This window comes from Protopterus annectens, chromosome 3.part0 (genome assembly GCF_019279795.1).
Source record: "Protopterus annectens isolate FY-2018-M chromosome 3.part0, PAN1.0, whole genome shotgun sequence".
NCBI lineage: Eukaryota > Metazoa > Chordata > Ceratodontiformes > Protopteridae > Protopterus > Protopterus annectens.
Genome location: NC_056731.1, coordinates 195,768,635 through 195,790,993, shown reverse-complemented (window position 1 = coordinate 195,790,993; position 22,359 = coordinate 195,768,635). Strand labels below are relative to the sequence as shown.

Sequence of the window (22,359 nt, the reverse complement as noted above, 5' to 3'; positions counted from 1 at the left end):
CCCTTAAACTAATACTTTGTTGAAGCACCTTTTGATTTAATTACGGCATTCAGCCTTCTTGGGTACACACCTACCATCAATTAAAGAGAAAAATTTCCACAGCATTGGATATACAATGGAACACAGTGAAGACAGTCAACAAAAAGTGGAGAAAATATGGGACAACAGTGATGTTGCAAAGAACTGGACATCCCTCCAGAATTGATGAAAAGACAAGATAAAAACTGGTCAGGGAGGCTGCCAAAAGACCTACAGCAACACTGAAGGAGCTGCAGGAATATCTGGCAAGTACTGGTTGTGTACTACATGTGAGAACAATCTCCCGTATTCTCCATATGTCTGGACTATGGGGTAGGGTTGCAAGATGGAAGTCTTTTATTACACAGAAAAACATCCAGGCCCAGCTAAAATTTGCAAATCAATACAGCAAGTCTCCCAAAAGCATGTGGGAAAATGTATTATGGTCAGATGAGACCAAGGTTGAACTTTCTGGCCACAATTCCAAAAGGTATGTTTGGCACAAAAACAACACTTCGCATCACCAAAAGAACACCATCCCCATGGTGAAGCATGTTGGTGGCAGTATCATGCTGTGGGGTTGCTTTTCTTCAGCTGGAACTTGGGCTTTAGTTAAGGTGGAGGGTATTATGAACATTTCCAAATACCAGTCACTTTTGGCCCAAAGCCTTCAGGCATCTGCTAGAAAGCTGAAGAGAATTTCATCTTTCAAAAAATAATCACACCAAGCATACATCCATATCAACAAAGGAATGGCTTCACCAGAAGAAAATTAAAGTTTTGGAATGGTCCAGCTAGAGCCCAGACTTAAATCCAATAGAAAACATGTGGGATGACCTGAAAAGGGCTGTGCACAAGAGATGCACTCGCAATCTAACAGATTTGGAGCGCTTTTGCAAGGAAGAGTGGGCAAATATTGCCAAGTCAAGATGTGCCATGCTTATAGACTCCTAACCAAGAAAACTGAATGCTGTAATTAAATCAAAAGGTGCTTCAACAAAGTATTAGTTTAAATGTGTGCACACTTATGCAACCAGCTTACTGTATGTTTTTTTGATTTTTATAGTTTTCCCCTAACACATTTGTTTGTTTTTTAATTGAATTGTACAGGTTATATGTCACATTAAAGGTGGGAAAGTTTTTGAAATGATTTATTGTGGTCTCATTTTTTTATATCACAATAAAAACTGGCATTTTAACAGGGGTGTGTACACATTTTATATCCACATCCACTATGTGGGTGTATACATATATATATATATATATATATATATATATATATATATATGTATATATAATATATATATACATATAAATATGGGTGTATGTTCTTTACTCAAAAGTATGGTTCATCGAACCTTACTTCTGCGAAAGTGCATTTTGTCGAAAATGCACTTTCGCGGACAAATAAAAAACAGCTAAACATAAAAAAAAAAAAAACACTAAACACTAATATGCAAGCCTCCCTGCACCCCACCCACTTTAATATTCTCACTCCAAGATCGCACTACAGTGGGGAAAAGGGAATATTCCCTTATCCCCACTGTACTACGATCTCAAAAAGAATTTCCTTAGTTGTAGATCAACAGTACACGTTGATGTACAACTAACAGTACATCCTAATGGCATGTTTTTCTTTTTATTCAGAGAAAGTGCATTTTCGTCAAAATGCACATTCGCTAAAGTAATTTCGACAAAGTACAGTTCGATGAACCGTACTGTCGATAAAACAAGAACCCATATATATATATATATATATATATATATATATATATATATATATATATATATATATATATTACACACACACACACCTACACACTCACAAGTATCATGATTTATTGATTTTAAATATAAAAAAAATAAAATAAAAAATCTCCATACACAGATTTGTCTGAAAATTCAGTTACAAATTAGCTTTACTGAAGCAATCACATTCTTCATTCTACATTGTATTGCATACAATCAGACATACTTGCAACCACAGCCTGTTAAAGAACCTAAGGTGCGTAGGTTATGCAGTATCAGGCAACACTACTAGTGTCCAAAACTTTTCACAGGAATGCAGTCAATCATAACATCAGCTCTGCTGGAAATCAAGACAAGGCAAAAATTGTACATGGAACAGTCTTACCTGTATCTAACACTGTAGGCCACGTCCTGATATCCACTGCTGCTGCCGCCTCCCTCGATCGAAGTAGCTTACATATTAGCTGTGTTGTCATTATACACGCTGATCGACTAACCTAGAAACAATTACACCAGAACTGTTTCAATGTCTGCTTTTTAAAATACACACTATATTACCGACAATTTAACTTACCATTTATATCTATATATGCTACCCTGAAGAGAAGTATGCAACACTGAATTAAAACCCATGTTTATTACTGTTTATTACTGAATTACATATCAGCAAGCACAAATAAATAAAACGATGTTAATGTAGTTCACATTGTAACTCCTCTACTGTTTTTCAAACATTTCATCACTTGCAGTTTCTTCTCTGGCAATGCCTTCAGCATCTGCTTAATGGGTCTGGCCCGCTAAGACCATCCTGTCAGTGCCACTAAGGTTCTCTGAAGACTTCACTCTTTCCTTCTTCATTTATCTCCCTCAGATGACACCTGGTGTCATAGTACAAGAACCACCACTAATTCTAGAACCACCTTTGTGGACAGCATGAGGTCCTGCTGACTTACTGGCAGAGATGCTCCTGAAAAAAATGTTGTTAAACAACTATCAACCTTAGTCTGGCAGGTGACACCAGTAGCATAGCAAGGGTCGGGCAAAAGGTGCAATTGCCCTGGGTGTTGTCTTGTAGAGGGTGTGATTTATTCAATATCATTATCATTTCTTTTACCTTTAAGGGAAGCAGGAGAAAAAGTAAAAAAAAATCCTGCAAGGATGTCGGAGACTCCTGGGTACCTCCCTCCCCCTTTCCCTGTCACCTTACATGGGTATCTGCTCATCCCTACATTTTACATATAGGATGAGCCTCCAGCACTGCCACAAAGACTTCTGATTGGCTGGGTAGGTGGAGGGGGCAGTAAAGAGAACGCAGTAACATGGCTTTGTCTTTGGCGCCCACAAAGAGTGATAAATCAAACCAAGTAAAAAGCAGAATCTCTCACTGTGAGTGTGCTAGTTATTTAACTTAAAAATAATTTCTTATTGCAGCTTAAAGTCTTCATACAAAACATGCAGTAGCAGTTCATTTCTTTTTTTTTCTTTTTCACATTATCAACAGAGCCACGGAGTTAAAAGTTTAAATTCTGACTACAGCCAAATAGTGGTGGAATAGTGGACAACATGGGAGCCTGCCTTTTTGTACTTGGGGCTTGAGCTCAGGGCTGAAATGGAACTTGAAAAAAGGACAACTTTACTGGAACCTGGACAACTGGACTAGGAAGGAGTAAGTGTTTGTGGAGAATGCAATGCAAATTTATTTACTGTCTTGTCTAATGGGACAAAGGCAAAAAAACAGGGACAGATTTTAAATATTGCTCTTACAAATTTAGACAGGTGCTAGAATAATAAGTTTTGTGATAGCATGTATTTTCTGAAGGTTAGGAAGTCTGCAACTAAAATGACTGTCATTAATTAGTGACTTCAATCATCAGGCACTTTGCCAGAAAACCATAAACTTTATGAGAAAGAGACCAAAAATATTACGCAAAAATCTGGACATTCTGCGAATACATGGACAGTTGAGAAAGATGGGGGAGTGGATACGTCAAATAAAAATGTAATGAAAATCAGATGAACAAATGTTGTCTTAATGGCTTTTTTTAGAGGAAGAAAGCCATACGAATTCTTACTTAATCAAGGCTGCTTTTATCTATAATTACTTGATTATTATTTTTATTGAATGGACTGTCAATGAATGCCATGCTGTTTAATGGAGGAAGTCATAAGAGTTCTTAATTCATCAAAGCTGTTTCTTTCTATTAGTTGCTGGATTTTCAGTAAGTGCTATGCTGTTTTGTGGGCGGGAGAAATGAGTTTTTAATTTATGAAGGCTGCTTTAATTTATTATCATTTGTCGAATGAACGAATGCTATTTCCTTAAGGATTTAATGGGAATGGTTTGGTTGCAATATTATTGTATTTTGCTTTGCTCTAATGTACGTCAATTATTTTCCAATTGTATTAGTTCCTTCATGGATGCAGTTTGTAATGTGGAGATTTTCTACTAATGACTTGAACAGTGGTCTCTGTTATGTTTTTGTGAAAAGTTGTTGGCAAGGCATCCCACCCTTACAAAAAATATTTTTGTTGCTCTTTGGGCTGGTGGATAGGGGAGCAAATGAGTGTCTTGTCCTGGGCTCCAAATGGCCTACCTACTCCTCTGGTTTACAAAGTATGCTGAGGCTATAAACTGTAGTTTCTGTGGTACAGGTTTGGATTCCCTCAATCCTTATTTGCCTACTGCTTGACCTTGTGCAAGTCACTTAAGTAGACATTGTCTGAGAGCAACTGGGAATATGGGCTAGACTCCTAAATGGTTCCATGGACTTCAAGTCTAGTAACTACCTATGCAACTACTTATGAAAATGTAAGACTGTGATCTAGCTGCAGATTGTTAGAAAACAAACAAAAAAAAATCTCCTGGAGTTGAGTAATTTAAACCACTGATGGCAGTACCTCCTTCCCTGTAGGAGCTAAACTTTGCCCTAAAATGTTTCATGCTTCTCTTATCTGAGTCACTGGCTTCTTGTGACCTAAATATTACTCTGCAATACCATCTTTCAGGTGCCCATCATGTGAACCAGGTCTTATGGTGTAAAGAAATGTAGCTTAATTTGCATGAGGCAAGTGTGTCCTTATTTACTAGCTATTCATCTTTCTTTCCAGAAGCAGCCTCAGAATTTACTTGAACTCAAATGATTAATTTGTCTGTTTGCTACCCAAGGCAATCTAAATAAGGTGAATGCTTGATGTCATATGCACCTTTCTGTTTTATATTACCAGACGTTTGAATTCCTGAAGTTCAAGCAACCTTTTTATTCATTTGTTAACCAGGTAAAACCACCAAGTCAAGCTGCCTCTTCAGGAGCAACTCTGGAACACTGTCTGGTTAACTGACTTATGCAGAGTCACACATGATGCAAATGGGGAATGAGGATTTATACCCACGATGAAGCTTGTTAACAGCAACTTTCTGTACTATCTTTAGGGTGAACTAATTACTAGTCTTAAAAGCATAAAAGAAAGCAATAGTTTTATGACTTCCAGTATCTGCCAGAGATCTGAGGAGAAGCCCTTTTCTGCATATTTTTAAAGGTTTATGCTAAATACTGCCAGCTTTAGCAATGGGAGGTTTGGCCTGGGGACTAGAAGTCAGATGACAAGAAGTAATGTCATTTTGCAAGCTATCCCAGCAGTGATATTTAAGATATTATTTTGAAAAGTCTCTTAGTGAGACAGAACATTCTGCATTCTGTCTTGGACCTGACAACAACTAGAAGATCCATTCACCACATCTGCCTTACTCTATTAGTACGTTCTTAGATTACAGTAATTCTCTTAGATTCAGTAAGGAATATAGTGAAGCTTAGTTTAGATATTTTTCTTTATTTATCTGAGACTGTCCTGCAAAGTTGTTTTAAATATTTCATGCGGTTTTGAATTCTGATTTAACTGTGAATATATATTTGGTATTGTCTTGTTCGTTTATTATTTATTATTAAATATACTTAAACATTTCATTGTGGCTGATCTCTGTAAAGATATTTAAGTTTTAACAGTATTTGCATATTTATATGGTGACACTGTGTGGGCCACTCCTAATAGCTTTGCACTTGGTCAAACTACTATGTGTGTTAATATTAATAGTACAAATTAAGATTAAAGTAGCTGATAAGGAGTGACTGGTGGCAGTAATAACTACCTTATAGTCTGGGCAGAAGGAGGCATAGCTAGTAAACCTGTACTAGCCTTTCCCAGGTGTGTGTGTGTGTGTGTGTGTGTGTGTGTGTGTGTGTGTGTGTGTGTGTGTGTGTGTGTCAGCTACTTGGGCAGGGACATGAAGCACTGGTTGGACAGAGAGGGTGCTGTGGGTCTTGGCTTCGTCACTCAGCTGATATCATAACACTACAGCTGTGTGAGTGAGGAGTCTTACTGGGGATCTGGAGGAAGAGGGAGAAATCAGCCCCAAACTGACTGTGGTCTCTGTGTGCTCTTAATGGAAATTGTACTTGATGCAGACAGCTGTATCTGGAAATACTGTGTGTGTACCTGTCATCCCCTCTGTGAATGCTCCCCCACTGTTGCCAGTGGTGAGGATCGAGGCTCCTTGATTACTGGTCCAGTAGTGGGGCGCCACAGTCATAATAAACAATAAATATAAATTTGTTATATTTTGTAAACAACTTACAATACCACAGTAACCACTCAAGCTACACACATACACACACACACACACACACACACACACACACACACACACACACACACACACACACACAAAATCAGCAATTTTTTGTCCATCTGTGAGCTTGTACATGAAGCCAAGCAGTTCTGTCCATGTTACTTGGTAGTTGAGATGCTTAGAAATATATGAAAATGATGACAACATAAATAGTGTTTGTGAACAACAATTAATCTCTAACAGTAACAGACAGAGGTCAAACATCAGTGCAGACATGCTGCCCATCACATAAGAGCTTTGGTGAAACCTTTCAATAGCTTTATGTGGCATGGTTTTGAAATTATTAATGAAAATATATACAGGCGATATTAGAAGCCTAGAGGCATCAGTTGGTTGTAACTACAATAGCGACTGGAAATGTCACTGGGCTGTAAAGAGATAATTTGCACTGTTGTAGGACTCACAATTGCAGGTTACGTTTTTAATAAGAAAGTCAGTCAAACTACTGTGTGGGTCTTGCATAGGAAGTTGCTACACCTACTTGCCTGCTTCAAAGAGGTCTCTGTCCACAAGTTCTACAGTGTTGCAACCTGGTCAGTACCTATGCCTTTTTTCCTAAAATGTAGCCTGGACGTAAACTCTAAGATTAGGCTCTGTTTTAGTTAAGGCAGTCTTCTTAGTGTAGTTTTGTCCTTCTCCTCTTACTGCATCCCATAAGTGCAATGACAGGCAAGCAAAGATGAAAACCCTTTGTATTTCTAGACCCTGGAAGATTGTTTATGTAGGTAACTACAACACTTCCAAATACTCTCGAACTGAAATCAGAAGGATATGACCCCTATATCCACCCATTAGGTTACATTGGGTTTCAGTTGAAAGCTAAAGCTGTTCCCTCTATGATCTTTAGGTGATCAAGAGCTGAAATCCTCCAACTCATTTTTACAAACATTTCTCTATGGCACAGTGAAAAGAATAAAAGAGAGTGCCTGATGAGAGCAAGCTTTGTATTTACTGATAGCACAGTGGCCACAGTGCAGCTGGATGAGCATCTGCTACATACAGGTGCACTGTGGCCTTATCCCCTCCATCTTTGGGCACTCTCCTAGACAGATGAGCACTGGTCATGTCTAGGAGAGTGCCCATAAACAGGGGATAAGGCCACAGTGCAGCTGGATGAGCATCTGCTACATACAGGTGCACTGTGGCCTTATCCCCTGTCTATGGGCACAGATGAGCACAGGTCAAGTCGTCTAGGAGAGTGCCCATAAACAAGGGAAAAGGCCACAGTGCAGCTGGATGAGCACCTGCTACATATAGGTGAGCCTCCACATCTGGGGTGGTGGCAACCATGGACAGTGTGGTCTTTCTGGAAAAAAGTGTGTGCCATTTGTATCAACCTGCTGTGCACACCTACATTGCACAGCTATGCTCGCACTGCAGCCAGTCCCCCACTGACCCTGTGAATTGTTAATGGCTGTGGGCTGTCACTGTCCACAGTCTGTACAATGGTGGAAGGTAATTACACAGGTCACAAAGCACACTAAGCAGCTCTGACCCAAGTAGTGTGTGCCTATGTCTGGATCAAAGCCCTGCACATCTGTTGATTGATGCCAAGGATAATACCCAGGACATGGACCCAATGGCTACCCAAACAGCTCTCTTTCCAAAGATGTGCTGCACACATCACAGGCAGTGCAATTCTGTGATACTACCTGCACTGGTGCTGCATGTGTATCAGATGAGAGGCTGACACAGATGTGACATCCTACATTAAACAGCAGTGGCACCACAAGATCATCCTGGAAACTGGGAGATGGAGTACATGATCCACTGTTAACATTGCACACAGTGCCACTGTGCCCTCACACTATTCCACATGCATAATGCCAGCACTGTCAGCCTCTAGAGACATGCTGATAGGCATATTCTGACTTGTTGTGCTAGACCCTCTACAAGTGGAGCCTGTGAATGCATACAGATAACTTACCAATGTGACAGCTGGTACATGTGTGACTCACATCACCAATGCAGCACACATACTGCTAATACTTCAAAAATATAAAAAGCCTATGGGTACATACACTGCATTTTACAACAGCGAGAGCTTAGAACAGTGAACACTTTTTGTGCTGTTAAATAGGAGTAAACACTCTGTTTGTATATCTTTCAGCCTGCTGGTTGCTTTCTATGATAGATCATTCTGCAGCAGGGCAAGGCATCTGCCCTTATCCTACTGTTGTGTGATCTCATGGTTGGCGTATATGTACAATTAGCAGGAAGTATGGGGTACAGGGGGGGGCTTTCCCCCTGCAAGAAAATATGATTTTTATATTTTGTATTTTTAGATTTCATCTAAAATGATTGCCATTTTTTGTGTTTATTGTCTTTGTTTTCAGTAATTGATGATATAACCATACATACATAGCCTGTGGTGCCGGTTGCCTCCATTGCATATCTGATATCCCTAGGAAAGACAAATGTTGAATGCTATGCCTCAGTAAACCATGCAGAGGTTTTAGGTAATGTCTTATACAAACAGCATGTGCCATAACTCACCTGATACATACCTCCCAGACATTTGGGTAGCTGTACATTGTGGTGTAGGTATCTCAGATGAACCCTGGTGTCCCTGAGTAACATATATGCAGATGGGCATGTGTGAAAACATGAGGCAGAAACACAATGTCCTAGGAATATCATCTCACCTTGAGCATTCCCAACAGCCACTTGAGCAGTCATAACTAGCCTGGCCCGCACATCCAGTCATCTATTGGGTACGAGTCTTCTCAAACTAACATAACTGAAGAACAGCAGGAACTTCTCTATGTCTGTGAGCTGCCAGTGTACTGAGAGTTCACCCTTTGTGGCAGACATGTCCCTGGCTATGCCCTGAGCATGGCATGGAGAATCATGTCATTGACCATGAAATGCACCTGCACCAGCATCCAATTATGACCACCCAATGATGTCTCATATCAGTCTCTGTTACACCTGGTCCCAGGAAGCCTTACCTGCTTTAAACTTATCCCATATACACCTGTCATGTGTGCATAGGGCCTTCAGTAGCATGTCAGTTTCCTGCATGTTGAACTTCTTTAGGCATTGCCATTCTTCTGGTGTCATGACTTATACATGTTTAGACATGACTGACCATGTCAGCCAGCATTTGGCTCCTCACTGCCACTAGCATCCCTGTGTTTGTCACAGTCTTACACACTGCTGTGAGGCAGAGGCAAAGCTAGGGTGGAGTGAAGGTGTCAGCAGACAAAACCTACAGATTCTAGTAGTTTTTCAGTGCACACCAGCAAAATGTAGGAATTGCATTTGAGGTCAGAACTGGAGTGCTGTAGTGCTCCATGTGTGACATAAATTGCAGCAGCTATAAATATAGCAAACAGTTTGCCACAGTTTAAAAGTAGAAAATCTGTTTTTAACTGAAACACCACAGAAAAAGAAGCAAGCTGTTTGCTACAGTTTAAAAGTAGAACTTTTTTTTATACTGGAGTATTGTAGCATTGTGTGTGTGTAACAGCTCATTGCTACAACTGTAGCAAGACGTTTGCCACAGTTTAAAAGCAATTTTTTTTTAATTGAAGCACTGTAGAATATGTAGCAAGTTGTTTGTTACAGTTTAATAGTAGTATAAACTTTTTTTTAAACTGAACTGTTATAGTTGTGTGTGTGTGTGTGTGTGTGTGTGTGTGTGTGTGTGTGTGTGTGTGTGTGTGTAAAACAGCTGATTGCGATAAATGTAGCAAGAAGTTTGCTACAGTATAAAAGTAAAAAAGACCTTTTGTTTTGCTACACAAGTATTTGTTTGGTTCAAAACTGACATTAAGGGCATACCAGATCAGGGCATGGCTCTGGGCACAAAAATAGCTAGCTGCACCTCTGCTGTGAGGTAACTTATGACACTGTGCCATATTGAAGGATATGGGAACAAAAGAGACATGTGCTGTTCACTGCACCTGTTCCACTAGCAGTTAGTTGCCAAGAGTTTAAGAAGTTTGAATTTAGTACTTTGGAAAAAATAAATTTGATGAACCCAAGAGGAGTGGCTTGGGAGAAAAAAATTTGAACATAAGGAACTAATTTGGAAACTTAAACTTGATGCCAGTGCGTAGTCACACCTTAATGAATAGGTTTCAATAAACTCGGTTCTTAAGGTGAGGGCAGAAAAGTTATAGTAGAATTCTATATATGTGCAACATATTCTCACACTAGCATATTAAGGTCTTTATGTTAATACATGTGAGAAAATGGCATGATTTGCAAACCTGTGCGCTATTAATATGACTAACAATGAGATTTTGTCACACGATGTTCACACTGTACATATGATATAAATATCAAATGGTACTTATATAGAGAAGTGTATTTTACTACTGTATTAATTTATAGTACCCAAATACTATAATTTTAGTTTTTCTGTAATGAACTGCAATGATTTATATATATTATATTATATATATATTCTTTTATACATATATTTCTTTATTCATGTTTGCATTTTTATAAAATATTATATTATTTTTATTAGAATGTCTGATAGGAATTGATCCATAAATTTATTACTTACTATGAAAACTTTTTTTTTTTTTTTTTTTTTTTTCAGGACAGTATACAGCATTAAATAAGAAGCCTTTTATTTATTTTTTTTTTAGTTTCAGTCAAGTGAAACTGTAGTATTTAACAGTCACATGACAGTATTTCAACTTAGTTCTGAAGATGTCCTAGTTGTACACTGATAAGAAAAATACAAAAAAAAAAAAGTTTGTGTCTTAACTTGGTGCTTAACTTCAACAATAAAATTGGTATTTGTGATTTTCACATACTGTGACTTCCTGAGATTACACCAGAGATTCTTACCAATTATGTACTTCATCTTTGTGTATTTTATTGTTTTTTGTTTTTGTGCACTCTCTCAATAGTCATTCTGCTTTCCAGTGCCCATGTCCTATGCTGGATCTACTTGCATTCCAATTCACCCCCACTCCAATGCTTAAATTTTATGATGAGGTCAGTATGGAACCTAAGGGCATCCTGGGTGAGGCCATTCTCTATCTTCTAGCCTGAAGGGGTCACATATGACCTACACCATTCCCCCTCTTCTGAACTCATTGACCTGTCTGAGGTCAACTTCCTTCTTTGGATCATGACAATTCTTAGGGAATATCAACAACAAATGTCCTCCCTCCCTGGGATGGGCATGCTCTATTTCTCCCTGTCACTGCATCACCAGTACGAGCTGCTAACAGAACCTTGGTCACCTGGGACATACTCAGGGCTTTATCCATCTAAGCCACCAGAGACAGACTACAATAGTTACCACAGTTTGAGTTAAAATGGGTCTCAGAGCACAGTTCTTATGGTAAAAATGTGATTTAGTTGAAGGATTTATATATACATATATATATATATATATATATATATATATATTTATGTATGTATGTATATATATATATATATATATATATATATATATATATATATATATATATATATATATATATATATATAAATATATATTCCTGATTTCTTGCCATGTATGCTGTTTAGATTACTGTTGAATTTGGTCATTTCCTACACTTTAGGCAGCTTCATTGCTTAAACTGGTTATTTATTGCACTTTGGTTCCATTTTGCTAGTGCTGCATTCTAGTAGCAGAAGAGGCAAGTGTAATCAAATTCAGTGCTGTAAGTCACTTAAGAAAGACTGTGCTAGCTGTGATTGGCTAGGGACAATTTTACTTGTTTACTAGTTGTTTTGAACCTCTATAAAGTGTTATGCTTGCGAGAAACGTGGCTCACCTCTGTAAGTCTTAAACACGCTTGGCAACCACCCTACTGATTACATAGAATTCAGAAAGACTGTTGTGCCATCCATCACTGAATAAGTACTTTGCATTAATAAACTGCATTTTTTCAAGTTGGTTATAAATACTACTGTTATTTTTGTGCATTAAGTTCATATACTCTAAATGATTTTAGAGCGATGTATTGCAACCACTGCATTTAAGACTATAGTTTCATGTACTCCTGCCTTCTTGCTGTGTCTGCATTTGGATTACTGTTGAATTTGATTCTAACCCCACCCTTGCATCTGATGCGAGTGCCCATTTCAACAAGGGGGCCTTTTTTTTTTTTTTTTTTTTAGCTTTTTAGCTGTGGTGGTGTTGCTGCGGTAGCGTTGTCGCCTCACAATAAGACATTGTTCTGTTCGATTCTCAGCTAAAGCGTCTTCTGTGTGGAAGCATGCGTGAATGGGTGTATCTTCGTTGAAGGTTGTACGTCAGGGCTGGCAACTTGGTACGTAAAAATCTACTGCCAATCATTAGCGGACCGGAGTTCCGCTGTGGCAACCCCTAACCGGGAAAAGCCGAAAGATACAACAACATTTTATACATTTGTTAAGCAGGTAAGTCCACACTGGACACAAATTTCCATTTTTAGGGGTGACCCGGGAGCATTGTTTGGTCCAAGTGACTTGCTCAGAGTCAAGCACTAGGCAAAGGGAGATGGAAGAAATCAAACCCTGTATCTTGACTATGGGAAGCAAATAATTATGAGTGTATTAACATCTCAGAGTCCTAATCCTATGTGCTAATTGCCAGTCTGCTATAACCTTCCTATATGGATGAATGTTTTCACTCACACATTAATGAGGGATACCATCGCTGGTTTGGTCAGTCAAGCCCTTACCCTGTTTAGAGGATAGGTGACCTGCACATCACCATCCTGACTAAAGAATGAATGTTCTCCAGCAGGGTATTAATGTACAGGTGTTGTCTGCTGAAAAACAAGTCGGCAGCTTCCGCTGCCACGAAGCTTGGACTACAAAAAAAACTAACTGCCACCATTATTGTGTACTTGATAAACAGCTCTTTGCTGCTTAACAAGTGTGAAATGAAATTAAAATGTCAACTAATTAAAAAAAAAAAATCACGTTGATTCATATATGCCTACCTTTCTGTATGTATATGTGAATGTATGCCTGCGTGCGTATGAGAGACGGAGAGCGAGAGGTTGATTCAGCACTGAAGGCAACACACAGCCCATCAGGGGCATCAAGAACAGAAGGAGACTCTTAATTCTCTGATATTTTAATGACTTTAATCCTTGGTATGTGTTTGTGTGCTTGTGAGAGATGGACACTGAGTGAAAGAAAGAGAAACAGGGACAGAAACAGTGCTGACTGCAACAGGCAGCCCATCAGGACTGATGTCAAAGTTTTATGTGCAGCATTACTGACTGATTTTAATCTACATTGTTTTGTCAGGAACGTTAGTTAAGTCAAAGTGAACTTTATTGTCATTCAGACTGCACAACAGTGCAACTAAACAAAACTGCATTACTTCAGACTCAATGTGCATACAACATATACTGATATTAATATAACAATAACACGTACTAATGTTAATCCAACAATAACAACAGTAAGACATTTATGCAGTGCAGTAACAAGTACAAGGACATACACCAAGACTATTCCACTTGCATGTCTTCGTTACTACCTAAAATATTGCACAGATAATATATTGCACAAATCAGAATCAGACAGATTTCAAATTGCATGGAATGCTAACTTAGCACATTGCACAGAATGTTAACTTGGCATCGTTAATATTGCAAATAAGGTACAAGATTTTACTTTCATACAGTTATTGCATATGTCTGTGAATTACTTCAGCGTTGTAACTCCAAACCTCAATGACCAGCATGGTGTATGTTATTACTGGAATTCAGGAGTCTGATGGCCTGTGGAAAAAGCTTCTATTAAATCTGGTGGTTTTGCAACGCAAGGTACGGTATCTCCTGCTTGAAGACAAACACGAGAACAGACCATGTGCAGGATGAGTGCAGTCTTTGTCTATTTTCATGGCTCTGCTGAGGCACTGAGCAGAGAGCAAGTCCTGGATAAATGGGAGCATGGACCTGATAATTCTCTCCGTCACTTTCATCACCCTCTGGAGAGGTTTGTGATCTGAAACTGTGCAGCTTTCCATACCACACCGAGAGATTACTAGTCTGGATGCTTTCGGCGGTATCTCAGTAGAAGGTTGTGAGAACTGAAGGTGGTAATTTTCTCTCCTCAACCTTCTTAGAAAGTGTAGACGCTGTTGCGCCTTCTTGAAAATATGATTAGTGTTTATTGACCAAGACAAGTCTTCAGCGATATGCACCTCCAGGAACTTGGTGCTCTTCAGCCTTTCTAGGGATGACCCACCCCAGAATATTGCCAGGACCAGCTACCTTTCTTGTGTTTACCCATCGCAGCAGCCTTTGAACATCTACTGGGTGAAGGCAGAGCACTTCATCTTTTTGGTTGGTGGGCATTTTCATTGCCGTTGTATTGCTTCCCTTCTCAAACCTGCTGAAGTAGGTGTTAGCTCATTGAGAAACTCCATGTTATCACATTGAGAAGGTAGGGGCCTGTAGTCTGAAATAAACTGTATACCTTGCCACAGACACGTGGAATCTCTCAGGTATTACAAGTGACCCTGAATTTTCTGTCCATAGGCACGCTTAGCTTCTCTTATTCCTCTTAGTTTCGCTCTGACTTCCCTAAGGGGATCTTTGTCTTTAGACTTAAAGGCAGCATTGCGTGCCTTCAAAGGCTCGTACACTCCACTTGTGAGCCAGGGTTTCTGATTCACTCATGTGATGATGCTCTTGTTGACTGTGACATCATCCACACACTTTGATATATAGGCCACCACAGACTATGTACATATCCAGGTTAACTTTCTGGTCCATCATAACAGTCTCATTGAATATATTGCAGTCCATGCTTTCAAAGCAGTCCTGGAGTGCTGAGACTGCTCCCTCTGGCTATATCCTTATTTGTTTCCTGGATGGCTTTCCTCTAATTAACAATGACCTATACGCTGGTAGTAGCATAATGGAGACATGATCTGAGTTACCCAGATGTAGATGAGGTACTGCCTTATAGGCTAGCTTGACATTGGTGTAGACCTTAACCAGAATGTTCTCTCCCCCCTTGTTGCAAAGACCATATGTTGGAAGTAATGAAGTAAAAGTGCTTTCAGATTTGCTTGATTAAAATCACCTCCTATTATATGAGCAAACTCCGGATTCTGGTTTTGCAGCTCACTGATTGACTGGTAAAGTATATTCAGTGCCTTCTTGGTATTGGTACTGTTGGGAATATACACCACTATGATGTTCTCACTATTGAACTCCCTTGGCAGATACAAAAGTCTGCATTTCAATGACATAAACTCGATATTTTCAGAGCAGTGTTTAGTAACCAACTTACAGCTGGTGCACCTGATTTCTGTCTACTCTAAACAATGTAAGCCCTTCTACATAGACTGCACTATAATTTATATTATTGTTTAACCATGTCTCAGTAAACATAAGTACACAGCTGTTTCTCACCTTGCTATGAGTGGTTAACTCCTGTCTTATGTAATCCATTTTGCTATCCAAGGAGCAAGCATTGGCTTACTAGTAGCAAGGATGGGAGTGTAGGCCTGTCTGGATTAGCCTTTACCTTGGCAGAGAGTTCAGCACTACCTTATGGTGCAAAATCAAGTACTGTAAATGGGGTGTGGGGGGTGGAGCTGCAATGCCTTTCATTCTGTTTTTTTTAATTCTATTTTTACATGACACATCTAACTAAATGTTCACTAATCAAGTACTCAACATTCATTGCTCTTTGTGTGAACATTAGATACTTATTAGATAACTTTATATTTTGGATGTAAAATACTTCCTCTAAAAACAACTACATACACCAAAGCAATTTTGAAACATTAGGCAGAGGTACTATTTTATATCAAAACTATTAAAAATCTATAGTAATAAATAATGCAAAATAATTTAACAGATAGCCTATTCTCTAAATAATGCAATAATGCCTTCCAGGGGTGCAGAGGTGAGCACTGTTGGGCGTGTATTATATAAATAACAACATACACCCTTTTGGGCATTATTGCTTGGTTATCGGCTGCAACTGTGTCACCTGCAAGCCATCACTTGCATGTGATGAAGGAGCCAGGTGGTCCACCACATTCCCACCCCCCTTTGAGTAGGTGAACTGGTGCCAATAGGACTCCTACCATCAAAAGAATCAATGGGCCACAGCCACCTGGAGTATGTCAGCCTTTTGGTTTAGGTCACTGGAACAGCAGGCACACCACTCCATCCCTCCATACTAATTCAAGTTATAGTTACTGGTTGGCACAGGTTTATTAACCTGAGTCTTTGCCATCTAAATTTAAAGTTAGAACTTCCAATACTTTGAACTTTGAATTTTTCAATAATCACAGTTGTGTCTACACCAGATTTGTTGTTGAAGTTTGCCCTGCTTAATTTGTCCTTGTGTTCTGATGTGCTACTGCTCTTTACTGCCCATGTTACTTTGTAAAAAAATAATGTAGCCTTCACTGTTACTACAGTGTAAAAAATAATGCTGTCCTGTAATACACGCGTGTATACTTTTTGTATGCATACATTGTCATTGTGAAGGTCTTCTCCACAGGCATCTGATGAAAATGGGTCTCAACCCAGCTGGACATGCCATAGTTACAATCAAAACAAAACATGGATACATATACAATGTTCAAAAGATCCATTCTCCCCACAAAAAATAGATCTCTTTTTCCAGTTGGTGCTCTGTGTGGAGTCCAGATAATATCCCACTGAACTGCCACCAAATAATGTGACGTCCCTTACTATTCTGGGTCAGTAACTAAGGAGCTTCAATCCTCACTACTGACTCCAATGTGAGACTTTCATTTAAGCAGGAGTAATACCTCACAATTTTCCCCTAAGAGCACAACAGAACACATTCTATAGCCTGGGACTGGACTGTATACTTCTCTCCACCCCTAATGCAACTCCTTATTACACACTTGAAAGCAGTGTGTCCCACACTCACACTTAAATAAAGTAAATCTCACGCATCCAAGCACTTCTGGGAAAGCCTGACACAGATTTCCAGGTGTGTCCCTTCCCCAAAATAATACAGTAAAATGCTGCCACCAATCAGAATGTCTTCTTGCCCTTCTAAAGGGGTATCACATTATGCAAATTAAATATTAAAACAAAAAGTAGCAAAATGTCGTAAGCAGCCAAGCTTTTGCGTGGCCCTGGAATTATCAAAGAAAGAAAGTATAAGCACTCTCAAATCACTAAAGAAAAACACTGCTTGTCCAGCCACAGTGTAAGTTAATAAAAATATTTAATATTGAGCAAAATTATTACAAATTTCTAAACAGAGCTATCACCAGGAAAATGAAATCAATGCTGACAGATAGAAATCAAACATTTAGAAAAAATCGAACTGATCAGTTATAATTTTCCCATATGACTAAAGAACACTGTCCCTGATCTAAACTAAATTACAAAAACAGAGCAAAGGCAGGCTTACAGTTTCTGGTGAGTCATTTTGGGTATCCACTGCACAGTTCATCTGTCACTGGCTGTTAAGTGACAACAACTGACTACAGACTGTTAACTGTCTTCAGCAGGCTCTTTTACAGACTAGCCTGTCACAAGTACTTCGGATCTAATTTTCATTTCATATTTTGAAAAGCAATCAATTGCTGTTTTCTAAAAGTTCCTTCCTGTCTTTCAGCTTCTGGCAGTAACGCATAGCAACTGTCAACATTCTGATGACATAATCTGCAGATCAGCTAAATCTGACACAGTTTGCCTTTAGAATCTCTCTTCAAAACATGTGCAGTTAGAAATGTAAAAGGACACTGTTCAAGTCTTTAAAACACTCTGTACAAACAAATTATAAATCAACATGCAAGTACGTATTTACAATATCATAGCTAGTCATGCTGGCATATAATACACAAAATAATCTGAAATTATATAGAAAAACTCAGCCAGACATGCTAGCACAGATAACAGTGTCTAATTTCTTCACACACTGTTATTTACATCAGTTGAGATATCTATTGTTGTGCCATTATACTGACAGGATCCAAGCTACAACAATATTGTACAGAGTTTCCCTTCAAAGAAAGGTCTATCTTCCTAATAAAGTAGTAATGATACTCCACCACATAGTTTTAGTTTTCTTTCTTCTACAGTCACTAATTCTTTCCCTTCTGCATAGCATTTCAAAGTATTCTTTCTTTTTTACCTAGCAATCACATGTAAATGTCCTCATTGTTTTCTTACATGTTTTTCTTTTTCTTAGCTCAGTGACCATCAGTCTCCCCTCAAACCATGAGGCTACTTATTATCATGGGGAGCAAAAGACCTACAGCTCATTCATGCATTTCTCTCAGGGATTGGAGCCAAGCGGCAGAGTCATACCTCTCAACTTCTCTGAGAAAGAAATCTGGACAAGGCCAGAAATAATGGAGGGACAAAGGCCCAAAAATAGGGACATATTTTAAATATTCATCCTATAAACTTAGAAAGTTGCTAGAATGACAGACCTTGCATTAGTATACATTTTCTAAAGGATATAAAGTCTGAAACTCAAATATCAAATGTCATTATTTATTATTATTTAGTGACTTCAATCCTCAAAGATTTTCCAGAAAACCACAAATTTTATGAGGAATAGACCAAAAATAAGAGGCATAAATCTGGACAGTTTAGAGGTATGAGTAGAGTGTGGAGAGCGGAACTGTCATTTATACAACACTAGGGTTTTTATACTTTAAGGCATTAAAACTACCGTGCATACCAAAGTAACACCCCAGCATTCAGAGTGAAATGACTGTCAGTGAGGCATGTCACTACTGTCTCTACCAGACATTCTACAACAGGACTGAATGCCTGGACATGCACCCCCCTTGAAGAGAGGTGACCTGACAAAGCCTCATCACTGCTATCTACCCCATGTCAACTCCAGCAATTGCACAAGGTGCTAGACAAGCCCAGGTGGCCTGTGTCACAGTCAGGGCTTCATGCTTGCATGCCAAAAGAGTGGCACATGTCCCTAATTTTTAACACAAGTCTAAGCATCATGACAACAAAGACATTCAAACCACTGATTTGTAGTACCTTCTTTATCCAACTCAGGCTTATGTGGAGCCATACCCTGCTGCAGTATACAAGGCATGTAATGAAATAAATCTTGAACGAGACGCCATTCCATCTCAGGGTACTAGCATGCACATCACTTATACATCTAGGCTCAGTTAGAAATACTGCCAAATTGCCTATATGCATGTCATTGGTATGTCAAAGAAAACCAGGACCCCAGCAAAAATCAGTATACTCAAGGAGGCCTTATATGAAGAAAAAGCACACTGGCTGGGAATTGAGCAAGAGAAATGAGTACTGTGCAAGGACTCCAGCAAAAAAGCAAAACACTCAAGCAAGTCATACAAAAAAAAACACACCTCAGCTGGGAATTGAGCAAAAGAAAAAAGAAGTGTGTAAACTGATGCACCACTGTTCCTCTCACCATGCACACATATTACACTATGTTAACTATGCTTTGCTAGAAGTCAGCCTAATATTCCACTGTCTATACATAAATCATGCATCATGCCACTTACAAAACACTAACAAATAACTTTACTCCCACACTAAGGCACCCTTGAGGCAAAATATCTAAAAAACATCTGCAGGGTCCTAATCCCACTACATGGTCTAAGAATCTGAAGACTTGCGCTCTATAACTCACTGAAAATAAATGGGTTGAACAGTAACCAATGTCTAACTCAGACGGCCTATGGACAGCTATGCATTGCTTCCTTCTTCTGCTCCTCACAGTCTCATATAATTTAGTGATTCTAAGTAATCCTTTAGCTTGATGGGTTAGAGAACAGCATTAAGTCTATGAGCTGTCAGCCAGATTGATCCTGGAGTCTTTATTTTTGATTTTCTCAGTCTCTATTTGTATACTATATGATTATGAGAAAGTCATTTAACCTCAGAATGATCTTGGATTGCACCTGAAAAGAGACATTTCTGTTTAATGGATTTCTTCATCTGTTTAACATATAAATAAATAAACAAAATTTCCCTTAGTATATCTAGTCTCCCACCCAGGGTCACATTAACAAGGAGTAATAGAGCTGCAGCTTCAGGACCACATGTCAGACACTGGTCCTGCTGCTTGTGCTCCTAGTCTAGACTAAAATCCTGCGCTATTGTTACAACAAATAGATAGGCTCCTTATAATTTTCAGCTCCTTCAGGCCTGTGTGACCCATAATCCAGCAGTGCTTGTATCATATACAAAAGCTGACAAAAATATTTCAAAGTCTAACATCGTTTTTCATGAGGGAAATTAATATTTACAAGTTTTGCATCCCATTTATCATAACACACATCTACAATCAACATCTTCCTTGATAATGTTAAAATACCATCAATCACCTGCATTCACATGTATTTTTCCCAGTAACCAGCAGATGGCAGCAAATGCTCAATATTTTAATTTCTGCTGCACAGAAATGCAAACTGAAGACAGCATAAAAGTATTAATACATCTTGCTGCTAAAGCAGTCTTACTTGCCAAACATGCCATTCATAACACTGCTTACTCTCATTATAGTTACTTTTTAGACTTCACTACCCTTACCAAGATTCTATCCTCACATAGGTTTGCCACCCCTCAGTTTTTTTTTTCCTGGACTATCCGGAAATCAAACTGATTCTCTGGTAGTCTGGAAAACACTGTACAAACTCTGACATTCTGTTTCAAAAAAGGAAACAGACTATTGGGAGTTTGTAAATCGGCTGACTTACTACGTTTTTTTTTTTTTACAGAAATGCATAAAAAATCAGCCAAAAGCAGGCAGCAGGAATGGAAAAAGAGGCCATTCCCTGCCAGGTGATGTCAAAATGATGTCACAAAATGGGCGGAACATGAGTGGGGTTACTGGTGATATGAGGGGTGTGACCTTACTCCAGTTTTAGCCACAAAGAAATATGTCAACCCTAGCCTCACATCTTTTTCCTTCAGCAATCTTTCAACTACTTACTACAGCACTTAAGAGTATGAACTCTCTCTTCTGAAACCACAGCCTTGTACTTTTTTGGCAGTTTTACACAGCTTTCCTTGCCCCCTTATCCCCTTACCACTAATAACCTGCCACAAACAGCTAGAACCTATCTTTTTTAATTCACCATCTTCAGTGTTAAAAATTTTCCCTGCACTGCCTCTTACTATTCTTTTTCTAAATTTCTACTCTCAACCATACTGAATTTCTTGTTTTTTACCGGTTTTGTGGTCCAAATAATTGGGTGGCACCCCTTCATTTCAGAATTTCCAGGCTTCTTCAGGCATTTTTGTTTTTCAGCTGAAGTCATCACGTGCAGAGGCATGCATGAGGAAGTCAGCTCCATGAACAGCCTGCCAGCCTGTTGGAACTGAGTTCACTTTCTGGGCCATAGTGTGAATGCATGCAGTTTCCCCAGCTGCTTAAAGTAGCATTTAAATTCCGCGGGCTCAAACTGTGCAGCCATAGAAGAACAGCCAGCCAGAAAGCAGGATTTACTTTAGCACCAGCCAGGTTTTACTTTAGCACCGGTAAGGATTTACTTTAAATTCCTTCGGGCCATAACGTGCATGTGTGCAGTTTCTCCAGCTGCTTAAAGCAACATTTGAATTCCACATGCTCAAACTGTTCACTTTTAGAAGAACAGCAAGCCAGAAAGCAGGATTTACTTTAGCAAAATGCAGAAATCAAACCAACGTGTTCCACAGCAAGGCAGTCCTTTATTAAAAATCCACAAAGTAAAATAAATGCTTACAAGTTAAGGAAACAGAATGGCAATTGAAATTAAATGCCAAAGCTAGACCAGGCATAAATGATTCCATTTCTGTGACCAGCATTCTGAAAAGGAAAGCTAAATGTATCTAGAATTATATATATATATATATATATATATATATATATATATAATTATATATATATGTATATATATGTAAAAATTTCTGTACAAGCAAAGCAATGTCTTATTATTAATTGTCTTAGTAATATAGCTTTTAAAACAAGTTCAATTATTAAAATTTTGA

General features: G+C 38.8%; 1 protein-coding gene across 10 annotated transcripts in view; it reads right to left on the bottom strand.

Moving 5' to 3' along the window:
* Positions 1 to 22,359, bottom strand: part of DIP2C (disco interacting protein 2 homolog C) — a 2,757,794-nt gene that overhangs the window by 599,795 nt on the left and 2,135,640 nt on the right. For all 10 annotated transcript variants that reach the window (XM_044064688.1, XM_044064689.1, XM_044064690.1 and 7 more), the window contains one exon: positions 2,153 to 2,264. In XM_044064688.1, the coding sequence (XP_043920623.1) occupies positions 2,153 to 2,264 (112 nt within the window). The remainder of the gene's footprint in view (positions 1 to 2,152; positions 2,265 to 22,359) is intronic.